At 60.5% G+C, this 10326-nt stretch overlaps 1 protein-coding gene across 1 annotated transcript; it reads left to right on the forward strand.

Annotated features, from left to right (window-relative positions):
- Positions 1-1930: 1930 nt before the first annotated feature.
- On the forward strand, positions 1931-10034 carry TMEM151B (transmembrane protein 151B). Its single transcript, XM_043591562.1, has 3 exons — positions 1931-2193; positions 4362-4802; positions 5984-10034. Exons 1-3 carry the CDS (start codon positions 2065-2067, stop codon positions 7109-7111), a joined length of 1698 nt encoding a protein of 565 aa, XP_043447497.1. The 5' UTR covers positions 1931-2064; the 3' UTR covers positions 7112-10034.
- The last annotated feature ends 292 nt before the right edge of the window (positions 10035-10326 follow it).

The following is a 10326-nucleotide window of genomic DNA, read 5'->3' on the forward strand; positions in this document are numbered from 1 at the left end:
TCTACCTTGGTTTCTTGTGGGTAAATGGGGGAACGGTTAATATATATATGTCAAAGACTCTAATGTAACACGTGGCAAGCAGTAGGATTCCACAGTGACTGTGCACACAGGTTGAATATGCGTAGGCTTTATACTACTTTTTTGATGTTTATTCTTTTTGAGAGACAGTGAGTGGAGGGCAGGGAGGCAGAGAGAGAGAGAGAGAGAGAGAGAGAGAGAGAGAGAGAGGTAATCCCAAGCAGGCTCTGAGCTGTCAGCCCAGAACCTGATGGGGGGCTTGAACCCACAAACAGGGAGATCATGACCTGAGCCCAAATCCAGAGTCAGACACTTAACCAACTGTGCCACTCAGGCACCCCATTCTATTTTTTTTAAAGATTAAAAAAAATTATTTTAAAGAGTGTGGGGAAGTGGGGGAGGGGGGAAGGAGCAGAGGGAGGAAGAGAGAGGATCTTTTTAAAAAAATGTTTGTTTATTTATTTTGAGACAGCAGGGAAGGGGCAGAGAGAATTCCAAGCAGGCTCCACGCTGTCAGCACAGAACCTGATGTGGGGGGAAAACTCACCAACCATGAGATCATGACCTGAGCCGAAATCAAGAGTTGGATGCTCAACCAACTGAGCCACCCAGGCGCCCCAGAGAGACAAAATCTTAACAGGCTCCATGCTCCGCATACAGCCTGATTTGGGGCTTAATCCCACAACACTAGGATCATGACCTGAGCTGAAATCAAGAGTCAGATGCTCAACTGACTGAGCCACTCAGGTGCCCCCCCCCATTATACTATTTTATCATAATGATTGATCCCCATCCCCAATTAGACTTTGTATTCTTTGAGGGTAGAATATTGTATGTTTCATTTCTGAACAGGGTACTCAGTAGAGACCTAATATCTGTTTATTGCATGGATGCATCCAGGAATGAATGAATGTCAGTTTTCTTTCTGCCTGTCCTAAGCAGTACAGAAGAGCAGTGTGGGTAGATGGCGGGAAAGGGTAGGATACTCACAGCCCAGCTTGGGGTATGATTATGCCTCCTACACCCACAGAAGAAGGTCAAAGCCGTAGAGATTGTCCAGTTAACTTTTTCGATGCACAGATGAGGAAACTGTGGCTTGAAGAGCGTAAGGCACTTGCACAAGGTCACACAACCCCTCAATGGCAGAGCCAGGATTAAAAATTAGAACTCAGGTTTCCTGGTCTCCAGCCTAGGGTAATGTACACACTTCATTCTTCTTTGGGGCTGTTCTTCTAAGGAAGGAAAATGGCTTTGGGAAGGCTGGTTCCAATGTCCTCCCCTCTGCCCTCTGTTAGTCCTTTCTCATATCTAGCTTCAATTCTTACCCTATTCCATCTCTGTTCAGTTGGGTCAGGCGTCTGAAGGCTGGCTCCTGCCTTAACCCGTTACCACCCAACTGGGAGTAAGGATCTTCCCTAGGGTTCCAAGGCTCAATTTCCTCTCCCCACCCTCTGCCCCAGGAACTTGCGGGAACCAAGGATGGGGAGGGATGTTGGCTGAACCGCTGGCGCCCCCTCCACGATGAAGGGACAGAGAAGTGTTGCTGCACAGATCTTCCCAGGATGGGGCGGGAGGAGGGGGTGCGGTGAGCAGGGCTGGGAGTGGGGAAGGGGTGTAGGGAGCCCCTGTTGCTTCTCCTCTTTGGGGGGGTGGTTATTAGGTAGGCTTGCGGAAGGCGGAGTTTGGGGGGCCGGGGGCGGGGCTCCTGCGCTGGGAGGAAGAGGGGGGGCGCGCTGGCTCCAGCTCGGCTCAGACAAAAGGCGGCGGCGGGAGCGGGCGGGAGGCGGAGCGGCGCCGCGAGGGCCTCAAGGTGACACCCGCCCCCGGCCCCGGCCCCCCCGGCCCGGCCCCCCAGCCCGCCTCCCCACCCCCAGCCCCTAGACCCCTACCCTCCGGTGCCCTTTCCAGGCCCCCTCCCCCCGGCGGGGGGTGGGGAGCAGCGAGGGCCCCGCCCCCTCCCGCCCCCTCCCCAGGGCCCGCGCAGGATGCCCTCGGCCCCCGACAGCCCCCCGGGAAGCCCTGAGCTCGACGCACCCCCTCTACGCCATGTCCCCCCCTGGCTCGGCCGCGGGAGAGAGCGCCGGCGGCGGCGGCGGCGGTGGCGGCCCCGGGGTCCCGGAGGAGCCCACGGCGGCGGCGGCGGCGGCGGCGGACGAGGGCCCCGCCCGAGAGGAGGTGAGAACAGGCGGCGCCCCTTCCCCGGGCGCGGCCGTAGCCTGGTCCCCCATCCCCCGCCGCGCGCGGCCCCCGCCGGTTCCGCCGCAGCGCGGCCGGCGCCCCGCACCCCGAGCCGGCCGCCGCAGCCGCAGTCCCGCGCCGATGCCCCCACCGGTGGCCGGAGCTGTCCGCGGTGGCGGGGAAGGGGCTGCGCCGGGGGCGGGGCTCGGGGGTCCCGGGCAGGGGGAGGGGCCTAGGGGCGGAGCCTCGCGGACCCCGGGCGGAATGGGGTGGGGACGGTGGCAGGATTCCTGTTTCGCGAAGGGGATGCAATCTTGAACGCAAGGAAGGGCGACTTGTAGGGGCTACAGAGGCAGAAGAGGAAATGGTGGTGGTACCTGAGCTGTGGTCCTAAGAAGGTCAAATGTGTACAGAGGCGATTACCCCCGGGGTCACTGGGAGTGAGTGCACCTCTCTCCCAACGTCCCTGCAGCTCCCTCATTCCTGGGTGGGGGGAGGCCCTGAGTCCAGGAATCCTTCAGAGTGTTGGAAATAAGCATCTCCCTAGTTGGAGCCCTACTCTTCAGTCCTCTGAACCTGGAGACAAAGAGACTGAGGAAGGTACCAGTAGCACTGCTCCCCTCCCCCCTCTCCCCCCAGGCACACTCGTGCACACACATATATACACACTGCACTTGAGCAGAAGCACATGGGACGGGGCAGACCTGCAGGTAGAGACCCTTTCAGATGTGCGCTCAGTGGGATACACTCAGGTGGACACACAAAGGTGCACATATGTACACACCCCAAGGACAAGGCTCCCAGAAAGGTACCCCGTACCCTAATCTTGTTTGTATACGCTGTGTGCTATTTCCTAGCCCACCCTACCTATCTGCACTTCCAGATCTTTCCTCTCATTTCACACCAGGCCCAGGGACTGCTGCCTGTTACTGTGCCCTTCCTTTCCACCCTCTTCTCCCTTCCCGTGGCTAGCCTCCAGGTTAGGCCTGGGGAATTGGAGGAAATCAGGATCTAGTAGGAGGGTGTGGGGGGGGGGAGGGGTTCCTAAAGCTAGACAGCAGGGAGGAGGAGTTGAAAGCACAGCCCACCACCAGAATTCCAACTCCATTCTCATCTATTAAGTGGCTGCTGCGTGCTGGGTGCCACGGTCGGCACCCAGGATGCAGAGACGGAGACCCTGCCCTCAGGAGCACTCAGTCTAGACACGTAAACAACTCACTGGGGCAACCATGGGACAGAGTGGGCCAAGTGCTTCAAGAGGCCCCCAGAGAGCCAGCCCCAAGAATCATTTTCTTTTGACAAATGGCTGGGCTGCAAACCTCTTCCTCCCTACTCCCCACCCAGTCCCACATCCCCTTTCCCCAGCCACTTGCCTCGGCCCTTCTGGATATCTCCTCCTGGACTGCCTTCTACTCAGAGATGCCAGTCCTCTCCCTCCCCTCTGAGAACAGGAAAAGGATGTGAGGGTCCAGGAAGGGGACTCACAGGGGGCCTAGGGTTCAGAACGTGGGGAAGGAGTCAGAACTGAGGGTTTCCTGCCCCCTCCCAAAGGAGGTATGAGACTAATTGTCTGTGAGGGACAGGGAAGTGGATGGGTCAAAGAGGACTGGCTCTTCCAGAACCTAGGACTCAAAGAACCTGGAAGAAGTGAGGGCCTCACCTGTTAAGCGGGAAAGTGATGTCAGTGGGTCCCTCCCCACTTTCCTGGAACACCTGGAAGGAGTCCTGGCTGGGGACCTGCCTTCCCTGATGCCTATCTGTCCTCCCTTGTCTTCCCCATCCACGCCTTCTCCTGTTTCACTGCCATCTTTATGTCTGTCTTTGGACTGTGTTTTTCTGGGTACCATCCTATCCATCTGTGTCTTCTCTGCCACCTGGGCCTCCTCCCTCCATCTCGGCTGTGACCACTCGCTGCCTTTTGGGGTGTCTCTCTCTACACTTCCCTGCATTGGCATTTTGTTCTCACTTCCTGTCCCCATGGCTCACTCTGGGTCATTTCTGCTTTTATCTTTGGTCCTCGGCTCCCATCTTGGTCTTACCTTTTCTTGCCACGTCCCTGTCATCTCTGATGCTGGCTTCCACCCCTCCATCCATCTCTGTGCTGGGTCCTGCCACTCTGTCTCACTCCCTGTTCACCTTGGACCTTCCCCTGCCCATCTGAGCAGCAGCGTCCCATCCAGCCCTCTTTCACCAAGTCCCTCTGCCGTGAGTCCCACTGGAAGTGCCTGCTGCTCTCGCTGCTCATGTACGGCTGTCTGGGGGCCGTGGCCTGGTGCCACGTAACCACGGTGACCCGCCTCACCTTCAGCAGCGCCTACCAGGGCAACAGCCTCATGTACCACGACAGCCCCTGCTCCAACGGCTATGTCTACATCCCCCTGGCCTTCCTGCTCATGCTGTACGCCGTCTACCTGGTGGAGTGTTGGCATTGCCAAGCCCGCCATGAGCTGCAGCACCGTGTTGATGTGAGCAGCGTGCGGGAGCGTGTGGGCCGCATGCAGCAGGCCACGCCCTGTATCTGGTGGAAGGCCATCAGCTACCACTATGTCCGCCGCACCCGCCAGGTCACCCGATACCGCAATGGAGACGCCTACACCACCACCCAGGTGAGGGGCTGGAGGGGAGCGCAGGCCAGTCCAGAGGGGAGGGGGGTGCTGGGACCCTGACTGACCGTCCCCAGGGGGAGGAGCAGAGGCAGCAGTGAGCTGCAATAGCAACTATAATAATAACGGCAAACGCTAGCAGCAAGGCTCTGCCCTACATACATTACAAATACCAGATTGATTTGTCTAACCCTCCTAACAACCCTATGAGGTAGGTAACTACTATCCGCATTTTACACATGAGGAGAGTGAGGCTTGGAGAGGTTAGTACCTCGCCAAAGTCAAACAGTATGTGGTGGAGCTGGGATTTGAACCCAGGCAGTCTGGCTCCAAGGTCTATACCGCTTAGTGCTTAATGGTTGGAGATGGCCTCACAGGCGCTGTCCCGCTGCATACTCTCACCCATTCAGTGAGGTGGCTGCTACCAGGGCCTCTTTCACAGGGAAGGAATCCTAAACTCAATGACCTGCCCAAGGTCTGCAGCTTCTTAGTGGTAGTGCTAGATTTAAGCCAGGGGCCCTTTGCCAAGTCCAAGGCTCCCAGAGGTGGGAGTCTGCTGGCAAAAAGGTGGAGGTAGGCATGGGAGGCCTCGTGGAGAGGTGGAGTGGGGGCCAATTAGCACTTACTGGACCCTCCAGGATTAGGCATTATTCCAGCCCTGGAGGAAGAGGTTTTCTCAGATAACGGTGACCCCCGTCTCAGTTTTGGGATGGGTAAACAGAAACCCGGGGCCTGTGAGAATCAGGAAGGGGGCTGGGTGACAGCTAAGGTGGGAACAGGGAGCCCCGAGACAAAGCCGGTTCCGGCCATTAGGGACCACATCTGTAAACAGGAAGGGCAGGCCATTTGGGGTCATGAGGGGGCAGCGGGGGACATGGGAGACGGCAAAAAGGTTAGGCAAGCCCGAGGGGCAGTTCGTGGCCAGCGCCTGACCCCGGGACGAAGCAGAGCTTAATTCAAACTAGAATACACCCGCAGGTCTGAGCTCCGGCCCGTCTTCCTCTCTAGTTGAGTACGTTGAGGGCCTGCGCTGCTCCATAAAGCAGATGATAAGATCCTACCCGGCTCCAAGCGGGCTCGAAGGCAGGGCAGGCTTAGGGTCTGAGCAGGCAGCAAGAGCGGCGATGGGGCGGACGAGGGTGAGCCGACAGAGGCGACTCCCGCCGCCCTCCCCGGCGCCGCAGGTCTACCATGAGCGCGTCAACACGCACGTGGCGGAGGCCGAGTTCGACTACGCGCGCTGCGGCGTCCGCGACGTGTCCAAGGCGCTGGTGGGGCTGGAGGGCGCGCCGGCCACGCGCCTGCGCTTCACCAAGTGCTTCAGCTTCGCCAGCGTGGAGGCCGAGAACGCGTACCTGTGCCAGCGCGCGCGCTTCTTCGCCGAGAACGAGGGCCTGGACGACTACATGGAGGCGCGCGAGGGCATGCACCTCAAGAACGTGGACTTCCGCGAGTTCATGGTGGCCTTCCCGGACCCGGCCCGGCCGCCGTGGTACGCCTGCTCGTCCGCCTTCTGGGCCGCGGCGCTGCTCACGCTGTCGTGGCCGCTGCGCGTGCTGGCAGAGTACCGCACGGCCTACGCGCACTACCACGTGGAGAAGCTCTTCGGCCTGGAAGGTCCCGGCTCGGCGAGCAGCGCGGGCGGCGGCCTGAGCCCCAGCGACGAGCTGCTGCCGCCGATCACGCACCGCCTGCCGCGGGTCAACACGGTGGACAGCACGGAGCTCGAGTGGCACATCCGCTCCAACCAGCAGCTGGTGCCCAGCTACTCGGAGGCGGTGCTCATGGACCTGGCGGCGCTGGGGGCGCGCTGCGCGGGGGCGGCGGGCGGCGGCTACGCGCCCACGTGCCGCTACGGCGGGGTGGGCGGCCCGGGCGCGGCGGGCGTGGCCCCGTACCGGCGCAGCTGCGAGCACTGCCAGCGCGCCGTCAGCAGCTCGTCCATCTTCTCGCGAAGCGCGCTCAGCATCTGCGCCAGCCCGCGGGCCGGGCCCGGGCCCGGAGGCGGGGCGGGCTGCGGGGGCAGCCGCTTCTCGCTCGGCCGCCTCTACGGCTCCCGGCGCAGCTGCCTGTGGCGCAGCCGGAGCGGGAGCGTCAACGAGGCGAGCTGCCCCACCGAGCAGACGCGGCTGTCGAGCCAGGCCAGCATGGGGGACGACGAGGACGACGACGAGGAGGAGGCCGGGCCGCCGCCGCCCTACCACGACGCCCTCTACTTCCCGGTCCTCATCGTGCACCGGCAGGAGGGGTGTCTGGGCCACAGCCACCGGCCGCTGCACCGCCACGGCTCCTGCGTAGAGACCTCACTGTGACCTCCGGCCCCGGGCAGCCCGTCGCCCTCCCTCCTGCCCCTCGCGGGACTGAGCTTCTTGCGTGTAGCAGGGGGGGTCACGATGGTGACCGAGGCTGTGCTGGGCACGGCGCGGGGAGCGGGGAGGCGACGGTGCGCGGGACAGACCCCATGGGGTCCGGATCCCCCCGCCTTCCCTGTACATAAAGAGACCGATGGGTGGGAGGGGATGGGGGGGGGGCTCCGGAGAATCCCGGCCCGGTCGGCTCTTCCAGCCCCGTCCCTGTCCTAGGGGGACACCTCCCCGCCCTACACGCACACTCGAGATTTCCCGTCCAGCCTTTCAACGGATCTTCTGACTGTTAGTGGAGGCCGTGCTGTGGCACCGCGTGGGGCCCGTCTCCAGTGTGAGGCCCCTCGCTGTGCAGCTGGGGAGGTTTAGAGACGTGGGGAAGGGAAATTGGGGCTTTCCTTCCATCGCTGCCTGGCCCCACCAGGGCCTCTCTCTACTGAGGTCGCCGTGGTTTGGCGAACAGCGGGGCTGGCTTCCAACCAGCTAATGAATTCAGTGGGTCTGAAGCCGGGGCCAGATGTCAGCCCCGATGCTCCATCTCAAAACCGTGCAAACGTTGCTATCCTCTTGGCGCTGGCCCCAACCATCGGGGTTTCCTTTCTGCCACTCCCTTCACTGCTGTTTATCTCGCTGGGCCCCTGGAGTGTGGGTCCTGGAGGGACTGTGCTCACACTGCACACGTCACTCCCCCCGCCCCCCTCCGGCTCTCTGGCCCTAAAGAGCACTTGCCCAGAGAGGAGGGAGGCATAATGTGGAGGGCATGTACCTCAGTCCTTTCTCTAAACTCTGCAGCCCCCTGGCAGCAGCAGCCTCCTCACCTGGGTTCTGAGAGGGCTCTCCCTTCAGTTGGGGGGGTTGGGGGGTGGGATACCCTCCCCCTAGGCGCGTTCATTAAAGCTGGCCAACGTGTGTGGGTGGGAAGAGTGGGAGACAGACCTGGGTGACAAACTCTCGAAGCAGGTGGGATTCAAAGAGGAGAGGGCAGTGGAGGGAGACTGAAAGGGGTGTCTGGGGCAACTCTTGCTTCCCCAGACTTGGGGGGGGGGTGCAAAGGGTGGTTGTCCCCACACGTTACCTCTGTAGGACTGAGGATGTCCTCACAAGCCCCAGCTGGAGAAATGAACTCAAATCCAGTGGCAGGGTCAGAGGCAGGAATTCTCTAAATCTTGCCCAACCCCTCTGTCCTCCCCTATCCCATGAGCTGAAGCCCTGCAGTGGGACCCAGAGGGGCATCCTGCCACCACCCAAGGGCGCTGGCCCCACGTCCTGTTCCCCTAAAGCTGTGACACCTCCTCTCCGCCACCACTCCCTCCCTGATGTGCTTCTGTGTGCATGTCTGCGTACAACCCCCTGCCCTCCCAACTCTCCTGCCAAAGTTTTCCCAGCAGACTTAGTGCCCAGGGATTGAGGTCACATTTCAGGCTGGAGAGGATAACCCTTGGGCGGCCGCCATCACTCACCCCTGATGCTCCTCGCTTTGCCCGAGCCATCAGAGGTCCTCCGTCCCCTCCTTCAGCCTCTGCCATCTTCCTCCAGCCTAGCCAGGCCTACACCTGCCAAGGACATGGCCTCCACCTATGCAACATCTCCTCTGGCTCCCCCTGTCCCCTTCCCTGGGGGACTTGGGAGGTACAGATTGTGGGGACACCACGGCCCGTGGCCCACTGGGGTTGAGCTTTACTTTGCTGTAGCGACGGCTGAGTGGGAAGACAGAGGAGGCAGGAGATGGGGAGGCTTGGGCAGGAGGGAACAGCTGTCCACTAGGTTTCCCTGGGCAGCAGGGGCCACCTGCCTGCCAGCACTGAAGCTGCCTGGGCCCTGAGTCTGTGCTCCTCGGGGGCCTGGAGGTTGGAGCACCCCTCTTTGCTCTGAACAGACATCTGTGAGGTACAGGTGGTGGGAGCTGTGGCCGCAGGCCCCAGTCCTTGGCACCTGGATGTCATACCCTTGGGCGGCCTGGCCACTTCTCCGCTCCAAGGCGGAAGGAACTCAGCTCCTTCTCCCTCAGGCCTGTTCCTGAGACAGAGCCTGAGCTTGGGGGGGGAGGGGCGGGGGGCACTATTATTATTTTTGCCTGTATTGACCATTTCTGCCTAGGTCTTCTTACGCAGACAGCCTCACCTCCCACACACGCACAGACTTAGAGAGGAGCCAATTCTTTGGTCTGTTTTCTTGGTAGCTTTATTGATTGCCAGGGAAAACGAAAACCAGAAAATTAATTAATCTCTAAAATTAAACTTTACACTGAATGTTCTTGTTTCTCTAATTAGAACCTCTGCTAGCAGCTGTGGCTATGTACACACATACACACACACACACGCTCGCACTCACACACACCCTCACATCTACACGTGTGCACTCCAGAACTGTCAGAGGGTGTCAGGCACAAACAGACTCTAGGTTGCCCAGACAGGCACACAAGTGCAGTCGCTCCCAAGCCCCCTGTGGTGCTCGGCTTGGCGCCTGCTTGGTGAAAGGAGTCCTTGGAGCGCGCAGGCACCCCTAGGCTGTGGCTGCAGCCCATGGCCCACCCTTTGGAAAAGACCACGAGGCTGGAGGCTCTGGGCCCCTCGGCGGGAGGAGGATGGGAGATGGGGGCTCAGCCTGACGCTCTCAGGTTCTCTGGTGGCCCCGTGGGTCGACATGACTCCTGTGGGCAGCCACGGAGTGTCGCAGACTCGTGGAGGGCACCCGGAAGGCTCCATACGTGCGCGGGGACAAGGGCTTGAGGGGCGGGCTGGGCCTGGCTAGGGAGAAGACGGGTCTCTGTCAATTGGGTGCATCACACTGTGGCCTTTCTGTCGTGGATTTCCAAGCGCAAAGATTGTACAAATCAAACTGGTGGATAATAAAGTTGCAGATGACTCACCGACTTCCCTCCCCAGTGTGGCACCTCCAGCAGAAGCTCGCAGGGGAGGCAGGGAGTCTGAGCCCCTCCTGTCACCTCTGTTTCCCCCTTCCGAGGTGTGTGTGTGTGGGGGGTAGTATTAGTGGATGGGATGGCCTGTAGAATGGGATCACTTTGGCAGGTCGAGTAATAGGGAGGTGGCATCTGCAGGGGTGAGGGTGGAAGAGCCAGGCAAAGCTCTGTGGTAGCCAGGGGAGAGAGACAATATAGAGTGTGTGTGTGTGTGTGTGTGTGAGAGAGAGAGAGAGAGAGAGGG

This window comes from Prionailurus bengalensis, chromosome B2 (assembly GCF_016509475.1).
Source record: "Prionailurus bengalensis isolate Pbe53 chromosome B2, Fcat_Pben_1.1_paternal_pri, whole genome shotgun sequence".
NCBI lineage: Eukaryota > Metazoa > Chordata > Mammalia > Carnivora > Felidae > Prionailurus > Prionailurus bengalensis.

Excerpts from the sequence above, each read along its gene's own strand:
- TMEM151B (XM_043591562.1), top strand. The coding sequence starts at position 2,065 with ATGTCCCCCCCTGGCTCGGCCGCGGGAGAGAGCGCCGGCGGCGGCGGC. Across the intron at positions 2,194-4,361 it reads AGGGCCCCGCCCGAGAGGAG|CAGCGTCCCATCCAGCCCTC; the intron begins GTGAGAACAGGC and ends CCATCTGAGCAG. Across the intron at positions 4,803-5,983 it reads ACGCCTACACCACCACCCAG|GTCTACCATGAGCGCGTCAA; the intron begins GTGAGGGGCTGG and ends CCGGCGCCGCAG.